Source organism: Dipteris shenzhenensis, chromosome 21 (genome assembly GCF_047967505.1).
Source record: "Dipteris shenzhenensis isolate YYH24624 ecotype China chromosome 21, Dip_SZ_1.0, whole genome shotgun sequence".
Lineage (NCBI taxonomy): Eukaryota > Viridiplantae > Streptophyta > Polypodiopsida > Gleicheniales > Dipteridaceae > Dipteris > Dipteris shenzhenensis.
In genome coordinates, this window is record NC_141616.1 from 42,138,924 (window position 1) to 42,154,016 (window position 15,093).

At 43.2% G+C, this 15,093-nt stretch overlaps 1 protein-coding gene across 1 annotated transcript; it reads right to left on the reverse strand.

Annotated features, from left to right (window-relative positions):
• Positions 1-2,332: 2,332 nt before the first annotated feature.
• On the reverse strand, positions 2,333-4,848 carry LOC147888870 (uncharacterized). Its single transcript, XM_087392964.1, has 2 exons — positions 3,304-4,848; positions 2,333-2,973 (listed from the first exon to the last, which is right to left on the reverse strand). The coding sequence occupies exons 1-2, from the start codon at positions 4,701-4,703 to the stop codon at positions 2,772-2,774; spliced, it is 1,602 nt and encodes a 533-aa protein (XP_087249090.1). The 5' UTR covers positions 4,704-4,848; the 3' UTR covers positions 2,333-2,771.
• Between the last annotated feature and the right edge of the window lie 10,245 nt (positions 4,849-15,093).

Sequence of the window (15,093 nt, forward strand, 5' to 3'; positions counted from 1 at the left end):
CGTGGTTCTATGAAGGGGCACCTGCCCTGGACCGGTGGGCAGTGTCCCGAACCACATGCTAGGACACCAGGCCAAGCCTCCCAAGATTTGATGTGGGGATTGGAAGCCCAATGCCCAACCCACTAGGACAAAGCCTTGGAGGCACATTGACACAAATGCTTGCAAATTGACACGTGGGACTCCACAGGGAGGTGCTTGCATTGTAAGCAATGATGAATGATGGTTAGGACCTTTCTTCCAAAACATAAACATAATAAACAAGTGAGTACAAGTACTCGTGAGCACTGCCTTCAAATTGGTTGTGTCAAAGGAAAACAATTGTCAAGATGAATGAATGATTAATTTGCAACACCTGTGATGGAAGCCCCTGTATAGGAAAGTTTGAATGATTTGCAAACTATGTGTGTATGTGTGTGTGTGTGTGTGTGTAGTAAAATGGATGTTTCATAATATAATGTTTTTAGTTTCACAAAAAAAAAAAGTGTGTGTGTGTGTGTGTGTGTGTGTGAGAGAGAGAGAGAGAGAGAGAACCAAAATAGAAGGGACCACTTGGCAACAAAGTATGTGGGACACTTTTTAACAAAAATGTTACTAGAGGGCAGTGCTAATAATTATTTTCCCATGAATGATCATAGGGCTGAAAGCCTTACAATGGCCCACACACCCAGCCACCCTTGTATGTCAGAAATTTATACCTGAGTTATAGTTTACAAACTACTCCTAGATGTTGCCTCAAATAAAAGGCCAAAATAGGAGTATAATGGTCATCACTTCACAGCCGAGCTGTATCTTAAGTATGACAATTGGTACGCACCCATAAGATCTTACTTCGATGCATACTCAAAAAAGAGGACGTGACCGAGTCTAATCAGACTGACACAGACTCTTGCATAAACAAGACCTTTGAGGTGATGGACAAATGACGACTCCACTCCTTGGCACTTCAATCTTGGGTGAACAGTTTTATAAATTGGACCGGTCTACTCACAGGCACCTCAAGTTTATAAACTAGTTCAGGGCAGAAACTGTATTTTGTAACCAGGTATGGGTTGTCTATGAACGGCCACTCCACTCACAGGCACTTCAAGCCTCGACAGGTACTGGGTCTATGAATGGCCACTCCAATCACTGCACTTCAAGCTTCCACAAGGGATTATCTTAGAGTCCAACACAGCATAGATGGCTTTTAAAAGGGAGCTATGGAGAACATCCACCAAAGCTCAAATGAAACCAGAATGAAACCAGTCAAGCAGGTTGGTAAACACAATCACTAGAGGCTTTCTTTAAGAGAGAGAGCGGAATAAAGAGAGTTCTGCCGAACTGGCCCCATTCAAGCCCATCTAAAAGTTAAGCAGCGTCTTCAAGCTTCTGCAAGGGATTATCGAAGAGTCGCACACGACATAGGCTGGAATTTGAAAGGAAGCTATGGAGAACATCCACCTATGTCAAATGAAACAAGTCGAGCAGGTTAATCAACCATTTTATAGAGGCTTACTTTAAAACAGGTTTAATTTTTAAGATAAAGTAGGGACAAAGAAGGTTTTCTCCTAAACTTGCCTCATTCAAGACCATCTAAAAGCTCAGCAACGTCAACCTTATTGTGTGCCCTCGTTGGAAATTACCAAAAGAAGTTCCGTGCGTGCGAAAAGGAGTAATTTTGAAACCAGAGCAAGTCATTCTCCACTAGTAGAAACAAGTTGCATGCTATCATGCCACAGAATACTTTTAAATGCCCTCATCCCTCCAGGTTTCAAAACCCTTTCACATACTATGCAGTGTTTTGCTGCATTTAGTTATTGCATATGCCATCCACTTCAGGTCCTCACTTTCAATAACCATTGTTCACATTATATAAATTTGCTCCATTGGGAGTAATAATTTTTCAAGCATATCTTGTGCGCATAGTTGTTAGCAGCAGTTGCTGACTCTTTCATACTGTTAGGTTTTGCAAATGAACTGATAACACTCGTTTGGTTTCACTTCAAGTTCCACCTTATTCTCTCCTCTACTTCTCCTTCCCTTTTTCTCTGCTTTACAGTATCTGATCTGTCCCTTTCCTATTTCTCTCCCGTCTTTGGGAAATTGAAAATAACACGCGATGATGTGGCGTTCATTGATGAGATGTCCCCTGGCTCCCTTTCGAAAAAAGTGTTTAGGTCAATTGTTTCCCTTTCCCCACATTGAATTAACTCTGCACTAAACAAGCTCTTCTTGGACGCTCAAACTACAAATTGAAGAGCAGCCAACGTAAAATCATTGGACCCTTTTTATTATAGGGCAGCTGCCATTCTTCATGTGGCATTTTTTATCAACAGCACAGGAGAAGTAATTATAAATTGGATCCCTTTCTGTTTTAGGATGGCTGCCATTCTTGACGCAGCAATTGTACTTGATAGCACGGTAAAAGTTTGAGAAGATGTACAAAGTTTATTCTTAAGAGCCGTTAAGGTGAAGGATAGTCCTGAAATCCTTCATTCCCATTCAGTTTGTAGAGCTATTACAGATCCTATCGGGTAGATAGTTGGAATTTTAAAATTCCAATTTTTGCTGTACGTTTATAATTGGTAAGCCCCTTAATCCTTGGGGTCTATTCCCAAGCTCCTGATAGAACCACCCTGCAAGGTCTGTTCACATGTAACTAGAATCACCTTGAAGCACTATACATCCCTCGAGGCTAAACATTCCTGTGACTTCCGTTAACTGCAACACTGGCATTTCCCAAGACAGGCCTAAGACCGACAGGGATTAGCCCAGCAGCCCGCAATCACCTCCTACTGGCCTAAGTGCCATAGAAAATAGGCATAGCTTGCTGCATGGAAAGAATTGCTGGGATCTGCAGCTATGGCTGCCCTGTATGCTATTTCAGCTGCAGCAACGTTACACCGAGCTACCCACAGAAAACTGGCAAAGCGACCGATGACATCACTGTCGAAAGGATCAGCCACCAAAGCGCGCTGGAACAAGTGCTCAGCTCTGTTTCAATAAAACACTCCGTTATTAGAAAATAAAATATTCTCCAACTGAAAACCAGAGACTGCAAGAAATCTGCTCCTTGAAACTGCACTGAAATTTCAGACCTCTGTAATTTTGAACTGCAAATTTGGCACACCATTAGGGAAGTTTGCAAAAGGAAAAAAAATGTCTCACGAGATTGAAACATCGTGGATATCTTGGCTTTTAATACCAACATGTGTCTATTGCAACCCCAATTATCCTCGAAATATAAAGCAATGCAATATCTTACATGCAAGAATGTGGGGAACCTGCCTGTATAGAGCGGGGTACAGGAGGCAGATGATTCACCTGTTGTGGTCATGTCGTACAAGAAAAAGAAACTGAGCATAGTTTGCAAGGAGCAAGGAATTGGTGGAATCGCTAGCAATTGCATGTTGATAGCTCAGGTCAGTTCGGTCGTAGCATAAGTAATTATCTCCTTCGAGCTGTGCACGAACTGAAGCGACTAAACTATGCATGGTCTCTCGATCGAGGATTACATTGCTGCCATACTCTTTGATCTGGGGGCTTTCTGAAGTGTCAACTCTGCCATTCAAGCCGCTACCAATTGTGGATGAGGGCTGTGTTTGACTATTTCCGTACTCTTCAACAGCAACTGAAGCTGTGATGGATGTGAAATCTGAGGGCACCGTCTCCTCCTCCAAGTACATGGCCCTGCTCTCCGTTGCTTCCCCGAAGCGAGGGTCATCCTCTGAACCGGCTACTGTATAATTCCGTCCACCTCCGTTTCCTACCCATCCACTATCAGTGGGAAGGTCTTCACCGCTTCCTTTGAGTGCAGGGGAGGAGACGAGAGGTTTGTCAAGGTAAGCTCGAAAGCTATGGCTGGATATATTTGTGGACACCGCAGCTTTGAAAGACTCTGAAGCATCGGAATAATGAGACAAATTCGAAACCATGTATGACAAGGGCCTCGGCGAAGAGATGTCTGCCAACGCCAAATTGGTGCCCATCGAATAGACTGTGAAATCGACAAGCAATATCATTACGAGCACCATGAGCTCGGGAGTGCAAGCGAAAACTTGCTCGAAAAGCCATAGAAATGACGAATGCATTTCACGTTGAACCAAGTTCAACAGCCCTTCAACTTCCTCGTAGAAGAGTTGTCGCCGAATGTGCAGGGTGTGGCTCTGAAGAATTTTCATCATGAAAACCATTGACGAAAAGGCTTCTCGTAAAGAATTCCCTACGTTAGCTACAAATTTCTCTCGACCTTGCCTTCGTTTCAACATTTTCAGAGACAAGGGAATTCCCACTCCAGCAACATGCCCTCCCACACGGGGAATCTTTCCTTTCATGGAACCTGGCCTCTCGCCACCGGCTCCTTTTATGGGAGAACACCCTTTCTGAGCCACAAATAATCCTTCGTTGGGACAGAATAATTTGTTTTCCGGAGGTCCACTCGCTTCAAGATTTTCATTGTCCTGATCACGATTAGGCGAAGGATGGGGGCCATGAGCACTGGTAGCCACTCGTAGACAAGCGAAATCAGGCTTCCTGCCGTGAATGACGAGGTCGGATGATCGCCTGGTTCGGGCTCCCAAGGATGTATTGCCAAGCCAGAGACGTGGATCTGAGAAGCAGCTGGCTGTACGAACGTGAGTTCTGAGCGGGAAAAAAGTAGAGGAATCTTCGGGGTAAGGATACAAGGGACAGCGAAGCAAAGATATGGCAAACTCAAGATCCATGGCGACGAAGGAAAAGGAGGGGAGCTACAGAAGGGAAGGAGAGGAAGGGGATGAAGCAAGGATGAAATGAGGGGGAGGGAGGAGGGGCATTGCAGGACGATGAAGGACTGTGGCTATGGCGGATGAATGAAGAAGACGACGACGACAACAGAGAACAAGAAGAAGAAGAAGAAGCGTTTTTTTCTTCCTTTTGAAGAGGAAGATAGTTTGGTGTCGGGGCGACCCGACCAGGTGGCATGCCACAACAGCGCCACCGCGGCAACTCCTTTCTCGTGACCCCTTGATTTTAGCTGCTCCTTTTTAGGGGTTCCCTATCACCCCATTTCATTTCATCTTATCTTCAACAACAAGATGAATTTCATTCGTGTGCCTGCACACAGAGAACAACAAGATGAATTTCAATTTCTTTCATGTGCCTGCCGAGAGAGAGAGAGAGAGAGAGAGAGAGAAAGAGAAGAAGAAGAAGAAGAAGAAGAAGAGAGAGAGAGAGAGAGAGAGGGGGGGGGCTTTCCTAGAGAGAAAAAGAAGAAGAGAGAGAGGGACACAGAGGCAGGGAGAGGGAGGGGGGGCATTGCCTAGAGAGAAGAAGAGAGAAAGAGAGAGAGAGAGAGAGAGAAGAAGGGAGTAGGTAGAGGCTATGGGGAGGCCTTTAGCCCATGTGAAAGTGACGAGCGGCGAAGAGAAGAAGGGAGTAGGTAGAGGCTATGGGGAGGCCTTTAGCCCATGTGAAAGTGACGAGCGGCGAAGCCGCGAGTTACTTTTACATGGGGTAAAGGTAGACCAATGGCTTCTACCAACTATCAAAGTAGATGGCGCAAGGAGGGTTAATTTTTAGAAAATTACCTTTGATGTGATGGGCTAGTGTGGAAGTTTAGGACACGTGAGCATGCATGGAACTTTTTAACCATGATGTACTAATATTTTTTTGTTTGTCTTTGTCAGGAATTCAAGAAGTAAGCATTTGCACCCTTCTTCGAAGCTCTCATATTGCTCGAGCAGTAGTAGCTCGTTCTCGTAAAAGTTTGCTAGCCCTAGCCCTTTTGACGTGGATTGTTTGTTAAAAAATGGCAAATCCTTTGCTGTGTTTTTTTGCATGTGTTTCTTGCAAGCACAAGATGGTCGCCGCAAGAATGCTGCCGGAGGCCAATATGTCATCCCAGTGAAGATCAAATGATTGTGTGCACCTCTCGGGTCACGCGTAGTACTGGTAAGGCGTATTGTTATTGTACAGTTGTCTATTTTCGTAACGTGCTCTTGAACCTGCTTTTTTGTCATTTAAGTCTATCTAGACAACAGATTGCTTGCATGCCATGTCCGAGCCCTTGAAAATACCGTCAGCACCGTTGACGATCCCATCATTGATATCAAGGTTTCCTGAGCATATTTCTATGATCATTCTGGGTTTTAAGTGCAAATGGGTGTGCAGTCCAACTATTTTCCTAGGGTCACTTGGAATAGTTATGGTCTTACTGCAAGTCCTCTGTCCAACATCTTTTGCCTCGAGAACGTGCGGTGTGTTGTCCAGGCTTTCAAAGACTTCTAGATTATGTTTATCCTTTGCATTGTTTGTGTAAAACAAGTGTGGGATGTTATTCTTCTATGCTGGGCTGCAGATGTGATTTTCATTCAAAGTTTGGAGGTCCTCATCAGTTTGTGTGCTTGTTCTAATTTTGTTGAGTACCTGCACGAAAGATGTGTTTTCCTGGCACATTAGTTGCAACAATTCATAGTATTTGACATGAGTTCTCCAAAATGATCCCAGCATTGGCGTGTTCATTGCCTGCTCGGCAAAAATCCAAGAGTCTTTTATTGGGCTTGCTTGGCAAAGGTCGCCACAAAGTAGGACATCCACTCCACCGAAGGGTTTCCAATGGTTGTGCTTGATCTCTCTCATGCACATGTCTGTCGCCAAAACAACCAAGGATATCTCATCTATCAAGATTTCCTTCACATCCTTATACTGTGTGGCCAGTAGTTGCAGCTTTTCAACTGAAAGACATGTATACGAACTTGTCAACAAAGGTAGATGCAGAGCTGCACGTATTGTGCTTTCGTTAATTGCCCTTGCCGCTTTGCCTGTGTAGGCTAGTAACATGATTTTTGGCATGTCTACATCTGCGGTGGATTTGTGTGAGTGGTGACAATGCAAGACCTCTGCTATTGCCATTGCAACGAATGTTTTTCCCGCTCTTGTGTTGCCCACAAGAACAGATGAACTTGTTCACCTGGATTTGTCCTCTTCCTCAGCATGATGTCGTCCAAGATGATTGCTGCCCTGGGTTCATTTTTCTCAGTTGCTCGTAATACATGTTGTTTGTTAAAGCTGTCTGGCTACAATGATTAAGCATGTTGTTTTCTTTTCTCTTCTTACAAGATTCCATGTCAAGGCTAAAGATGTATTTGTCAATAGAAAATTTTGTCTGGTTTTTGCTTGTGCGATTGGAGGAGTCACTATCAGTGGGCTCCGTTCTTGCCGGAATAGCAGTGGTTGAACAACGCCTAGTGAGAGTCAATAAGTTCTTGATTTTATTCGTACATGTCTTTCCAAGTTTGGAAAGTGTTGTTTAATGGCTCGATATTTGCAAATGGCAAGTAAAGCGGGCAAAGCTCTCTGTGATGGTTTTCGGGATCTTTTACTCTATTATAATTATTGAAGCGTATGATTCTCTCTCTTTTTCTTTTCTTGGTGCTTCCTTTTGTGGTTGTGTAACCGCTTGCGAACGAAGCCAAGCACACATCGCTCAAACCCGGTTTCCTAGCGGTATACTTTTTAATGATGTCTTCGAAAAAGACATCAGTGCTTTTAGGTTGTAGCAATTCCAACTGGGCTCGATGCTTTAGTAAGAGTGTCATGTCCTCAACTGGGTTAATATTTATGTAAATGAATTCTCTTGTGGAAGTATTCAGTGGAATTGAAAGGCATAAATAGAGAGCTTGGAATATTGCGTTGCCGACTTTGCAATGACGGATGTGCTCATCTGCGGGAATGTTTTCTCTGATGATTTCTCCCATTGTTGACTTTACTCCCTTGCTTGTCTCTCTATTGATCTTGTTCATGTACGACGTGCAGTCTGCTGCTGCTCCATGAGGGTTCAAAATGAATTGGAGGTCAGTGTTCGCACCCCAGATGTTAGTCAACATGGGTTTGAAATATTCGTGAAAATGTCCTTTAGATGTCTTCTGATGAAGACTTTGGGTTGGGAAATATTGCTTCTATAGCGAACTTGTAATCTCTTTCAGCCATCGCTATTATTTCAAGGAAGGCATCAAATGTGAGCACAATGACTGTTGTGTCTTGCAAAGTTGCATGTAGTTTTTTTTGTGCACCATCCTATTCATGTCGTTGGGAAATGGTGCAAGAATGTTTGTTTGCCGCATAGGCGGTTGTGGGAAACCAAATCTACATTCCCTTTTTTTCTTTCTGCAAGTCTGCCTATGCTTGTGGGTTTGCAAATCCATTTGCTCAGCACTGAGGTTGTCACTATTTGTGGTGATGTGCTTGTTGATGAATTGTTCTATGATGCCATCACTGCAACTGTTGTATAACTAGGTGCAATTTCCACCCATATTAACCCATGATCATGCTCACTACCCCTGTTCTGAAACTCTATTACGAAGAAAAAATCTATTATCAGTCCCAAAATGTTTTTGTCCTATCGTAACAATCTCTTCAAAGCTTTAAACTTGTGTACATAGTACTGTGCTGTCATGACAGGGTCAGACCTTGTCAGTTCCTATACATCGTAAACTGCTTCATTGGCGTCCATCGGGAAGCTCCTATTTCTCAAAACTTTGAGGCAATGCACCAAAAGTTGCCACTGTTTCTTGGCTAGACAGTGTAACAAAGAAAGTTGGTGGTCTAAGCTGTCATACCATGGTGAAAAGGTTTTGCTTGAGTCGTAGCTTGTAGTCTGCCGATGTCCTCAAGCACACGAAGTTGCGAAAACCTATTCGTGATTGCAAGAATGTCTCAATGTTTGTGTCCAAAATGTTGTTCTCACATCAAGCCTTCTTCTACACAATTGCCCTTTCCTCATGTGTACCCACATAGATGACGAAACCTGATCCACCAATAGTTTCATTGTCTTGAAGAACAAACTCTCAATTGACATTGCGAAACAGCGAACTTGATTGCGTAATTCCCAATTTGACTATTTCTTGATAGTTTGTTCTTGTAGGTACATTGTACTCACGTGGACACCCCAAAAAAAGCATAAGAAAAGCCAACTCCTCACAGTTTTCATCTTTGAAGAGACTTAGCGGGGTAAAGCCCTTTGAAGGCACCACAATCATGGGTCCGTTTTTGAAATCAATTACTTGCTGGGATGTATATATCCCGTGAACAAGTGTGTCTGTTTCATCGGCCATGTGCATCGAGCTATCGCAAACTCTAGCATCCACTGGCAAGGGGTCATCCTCATCTTCTTGGACACTTTCAATGTGTGCGAGCCACACCTGGTTTATTTTCATATTGTTTTGTCAGTAAAGAGGTGTCTGTAGCATCTCCTATAGTGCACGCATTGTCAAGGTAGGACGCACTAGCCCACTGATGTAGTTGTGCCTATAATGCAAATGCCACTTGATTGCAACCGTGACAGTTGCGCTGTCAGTAATAAAGCGGGGAAGGACTTGCTGGGCCTTGTCAACATCTGCGAAAACATTAATAACATTGTCGTGCATGCCTTATTGTCCTTCGTACGTGAGTTGTCTGATTTGTGCGAATGGTATTCTAATTGAAATATGCCTTTGTTCGACTTTATTGAGAGTTGCAGTGTCCTATTCCCTCTTGGCCCTTTGCATGTTATGTTTCGAGAATTTCGGTTTTTTGTTTTGCCGAAGCTGGCCATAGCACAATGAGCAAATCAAGTTGTTCAGATTGCCGGTGTGCTCAATTGGTCCCCCTATCGGCAATTCAATGTTTGACGATATCAATCTACACTTAAAAGTCAGGCAACCATAACAAGCACATGCAAAACTTGGTATGTCGTCTACTTTTTGATGGAACGCTTGGTGTGCTTTCATAGTGACCCTTTTGCGCTTTTCATGAATGGCTCCAGCAATGCTAGGGAGTATTGGCTGCCCTTTGGAGATGTCGTTTTCTTGCTGGTTGCCTTGTTCATTGATTGAAAGGTCAATGTTCGGCGTTTGTACTTGTTTTCCTTTGTACATTGCAGCTCTCAGTTTGGAGATCTTATTGCATGTTGCCATGTGGCTATGAACGGTTCCCTGGTGGCTTTCCTCAAATGCTCTTGCTATCTTTTTTGCTGGCGCATCCAAATTGTGGTGCAAAAGTTGCATAAAAAACAACTCATTCTCTTGCGTCCAACTGATGTATGCCCTTCTTTTTTGGCTACGCGCAAGGGGCATGATGGTGGCTGGAACATGTGACTGGTCGACCAATAAGGCATTGACTTAGCGCTCCTTCGAATTAGGCAAGTCTAATATTTGCTATGTTGAAACGGGACCACGCAACAGAACAACGAATGAGTCTTGCATGGTTACGCGCTATCTTCTAAAGAACCGGCACACATGGCCAATGGAGCTACCACAGTGATGAAGTGGCAACATCCTGTGCTCCGATCTTGCTATTTGGAAATTCCAATGGATTGCTTGGAGTCCTTGATGCCAGCATCTCCTCATTGATGCAAGAAGCCGCTTCCAATCGCAACGTCTCCAAAACTATGGCATGGGAGTGCACAGGATAAAAAGTGGCCGCGCACGCAAACAAATCAGTGTTAGCTGGGTCGTCTTTTATGAATGTAGGGTCCAAACTTACATCACAAAAGCATAGATCTATTGCAAATTCCATCGCGCCAGCTAGGCTTTTGTTTGCCCACAATGCTATTACTTGCAGTGTGATAATCATGCCAAAAAACATTGCATAGCCGAAAGTGTATTCGAGAGTAGAGAAACAAACGGAATGCATGGAAGGGCTTGTAGTGTTGACCGTATCGGGTGGAGGGCATACAGCTTGCTGAGTCACAAACAATGATGAGTAAAGACTAGGTTACTACATTGTGGGCCTCACTAGACCCAACTGCAGCTGGAAATTGTCATTGCTTGTGTCCATCCCGTTGCGGCAACCATATACTGACTCAAACCTATTGTCCAAAAGCTATTTGTTTTTCCATCATAGTTTTATGCAAAGGCAATGGTTATGAGGCAACAATGTAAGTTTGAAGAGAAGTTCCATACAATAACATGAGACAACACGTTACAAAGTATGCCAAAAAGTCATCGATGCAATGAAGACACAGGACACAGACTTGTTGCAAAAGGCAAAGCTTTTTCACACATAGGTCTTTGTATAGGTTTTTTTAATTGATGGAAGTACATACGATGGAGGGAGCTCTTTCCAACTTGCTATGGGATTTACAATGCACTCTCAAAGACATATATATCCACAAGAACAGGGAACTAATAGGTAGCTAAAGCAAGGAAAACATGTACCATAACTCGGCAAGGAAAAGAGGTGGTTTGCGGGGCATATACATCGAGTTGTGGAGGTGGGGGGAAGCTTCTAGCTAGGCAGTCTCCATGAATGGTGTAATAAAACCAGAGCTGTTGATTGTAAACTCGCCAGTGGGCCTCTTCTCAAGAAGCATAGACCGGGTTGCCACCACATTGTGGCTGTGAAAGTCCAGAAAAGAGTAGTGGACGCCCAGGGCCTCGTCAACATGTGGGTCACGAACTTGAACGGCAACCTGGTTGCTGTCACGTTGAACTACGCACCCTTTCAGGCAAATGGCCTAGGCGTTGTCGCAACTATAACAAAACGGGTGCGCTGGATCACGGTGGATTCATGCACCATCGCATGCCTCACAATGATATTCAACCAAGGTGTTATTCAAACTAATCAGGTGGAGGATGCCTACAACCTGCAAGAGGGGGATATGTTATTAATATCCATCAAGAAAAATGATGATATGTGCCTTTGCAGGCTAAGTTGGAGTTCCGACTTTTTCCTATAGCCTAGGTGTGAGGCTTGCCATGTGAATGCATCTAGGAGAGTTGTTTGAAGATTTCCCTGCATGACTGCTCCGAGAATGGTGAAGTCAAATACCCCTATGGCATGCCTCGCGTGCATATATGAAATGTTCTTCGCGACATGCATGACGACCCCTTCGTCAACGAACTCTTCCACTAGTCAGGCTAGCATGTGTCTCCTATCGGCCACGAAAGACAGCTACCGCCGCAAACATGGGAGACAAATTAAATCAAAACAATATTGAGTGCCATTTACCATTCAAGCAAAGCTTATTTGTCTTTACCGTCGTGCGGTCCTCAAGGTTAGCCCATCAGCGATGATGACTTGGTCGGTTGGAGGCCCATCCAGATCTACCTTGATGATGACAACGGCTAGGGTGTTGATTACAAAGTGAATGGTGCTCTTATATTCTCCATTTGATTTGCCACCCATGGTGCATAGTGCTTGATGGCATTATCAGGGACAAATGAAATATCGCCATCAAATGGCTCGCCCTTCAGGATTGTGGTGGTTTTATCTATGCGTAGAGAAAAAGAGGATGTACCTCCCTCACTAAATGCACGTTTGCTAATGGTCGGGCCTTCCACCCTAACAAAATCATCTACTTGAAAGACTTCCTTCAGATCTGTCACATACGCATGAGGAACATGTAGTGTGATTGTTTCCAAAACAAAACAATTAGTCATATCAATGTGCATGTACACAGGGTATGGCACATGATCTTTGGCTTTGTAAGTCCCGTACTTTGCCAAAACTTTACCCTCGAAGCGAAGTGGTGCGGAAAAAACTCCAATAAGGCAATGATGCAAAGGATTGGTAATGTGTTTGGTTTTGGAGGGTTTGAGCCAATGGGTGGACTAATCCTTCTAGGACCACTCCCATCATCCATCCGATGCATGTCTTTGTTCTGCTGAATGATGTCGGGATCCTAAATGATGCTGGGATCGGGATGGACGGAACATCTCACAAGCATGGGACCGGAATTAGAGCTAGCTGAAAAACGATGTGGTGCCATGATGTGAGTGATAGCTCGTAATTTTTTTAGGAACAATTTCAAAAAAAGTTCATCTTTATCTTTTTTGTTGATTGTGTTGGTTGTAGAAGATTTAAGTATGAACTAAATCTACAGAAATTGAGTGTCCATATAAGGCACGATTTCAAGGAAAAAAATAAAGTAGTTGCAACCCAGCAACTTGAATAAGAATTAATGTAACCTATGGTAATTGCAAACTTGATTGGAAAAAAATAGGTTCTTTCAAGGATGCGACTAAGTCCAAGTACTCTTCCCATAATCTATGTTCTTTATCTTTTTGTCAATAATGTATGTTCTCAAAGATTACATTGTAAAATAAATTTGTAGAGATTCAATGTGCACATAAGGTTCAAATCCAAGAAAATTTTACAGGCAAATGCAAAGGAGTCATTAGAAACCTAGGTGCAAGTTATTCTAATTGCAAAATTGATTGGAAAAAGACTTTGCCGAGGGCCTTTACAAGTTCAAACACATTTTAGTGGACAACATTTTAAAATAGCAATATTTTCGTATTGTGTTAAAATTAAGAAAATTTGTAATAGTAGCCTTGAAATAAAACTTATCGGCTTGTTCTATAAAAGCCATAGCGCATGAAAGAGAAGGTACTACGCCATCCAAAGTCAAGGAACACCACGCTACCAAGTTGAGACGACGTGTCCTCAACTTTCGAACCGCCATTTTCCTCTGGGACCGGTGGGCCTCACATACACGGTTATTTGGCACTTCAATTTTACCTCGCATCCCTTCTCGCAGAGTATCTGCCGGACTGAGCAAACGAGGATAACCATGAAAATAAAGAAATAGTTTGGATCGATTGCAAAGCAGGGGAAAAACAAAATCACTGTATACCTTAGGCACACGCTTGCTTTGTGGCCATAGAAAATGGAGTCTTTAATGTTCTCTTCGCATGCTTTCGAACTTCTCCATCTCTTACTGGAATTAACTCCAAACGAAAAGTCTTTGTTCGGATGTCTTTATTAAACAAGAACCGGATGTGGATATCACGACTTGCTGGGCGAGCGCTCGAATCAAGTCCCTCATTGGCGGGCCTTGAGGCCTTACAAGAAAGGTCGAGAGCAAAGGGGATTTACTATGACAAAAATAAATTGCTTGTAAAAGGGCTATAGCATTTGGGGAGTAGAGCTTATTTCAGCAACAAAAAACGGTGTTTATTAGAGCTACCGTATTTGAAAACATCCGTTGTTGGACCAGTATCTTCTGCAGGGTTGAATTTCTCAATTCTTATCTCTGGAGTCGCTTTTGACGTCTTCGGGAGCTCGCAGGGTATTGATATATGTGCTCCGATATCTATTGCTACGAGTAACCTGACCCGTCTACGATGGGCTAGCGACCCGCTCCGCCGGGCTCAAGATGCTAAAATGTCTGAAACCAACAATATAACAAAAGAAACATTTAAATGCAAGCAACATACTCTAACAAAAAAAAATCTCTATGACATAGTACTTCAAAATATTACATCCGAAAGTGAAGCCACAGAACTCATTGATATGTCCAAATACACATCCGCAAACAAAGTCATAAGTGGACATACAAAATCCACAATAGACACACAAACATCCCTCAAGGGGAAAGTCTGCGGCCATGTACTATAGGGAAAAGCCTACGCCAGCCATGTACTCCACATCCGCCACGTCCAAAAAAAATTCTCTATGACAGAGTACTTTAAAATATCATATCCAAAAGTGCAGTCACATGTCTGAACATGCAATAGCTACATCAAAGAACTGATTGATATATCCAAATACACAGCCGCAAATAAAGTCATAACTGAACATACAAAATCTACAATAGACACACAAACATCCCTAAGGGAAAAGTCTACGGCCATGTACTGCAAGGAAAAGCTTGCGACAGCCATTTACTCCACGTCCACCACATCTGCCGCATCCACCGCGGCTATGAACAGACAACGGAGTACCAACAATCGTATCTGGACCAGCATCACATAGAAAGATAATTTAGAAACTATAATTATTGAGCCATAAAACTTTTATACATGTATTTGGTAAAACCCAACTCATTCTTTAGAGTACTTACTCAGACACAAAGGGCTATCAATAATGCTCACAAAGGTGTACATGTAGTCCCCATTTTGCCCTCGATAGAAAATTCGTGTCCGCACACATTCATAGTATCCCAGCCAGTGAACAGTGATGGTCTGTGGTCCATCATCCCTATGAAGCCGGCAAGCCAGGACAGCATAATATCCTAAATGGACTCATCCATCCAAAGGATTGTGGACATCGAGATTCATTACAAACCTTGAATCAGGAACAGTCCTAAAAGACAAACAATAGCATGTTTTCCCACTCACATATAATCCAAAAATAAAGCAACAAACAATGTAC

Bases quoted from the DNA above. Each gene is read 5' to 3' on its own strand.
- LOC147888870 (XM_087392964.1), bottom strand. From the start codon at position 4,703: ATGGATCTTGAGTTTGCCATATCTTTGCTTCGCTGTCCCTTGTATCCT. The intron at 2,974-3,303 runs GTGAATCATCTG...TTATTGAAACAG, and splicing joins GTACGACATGACCACAACAG to AGCTGAGCACTTGTTCCAGC.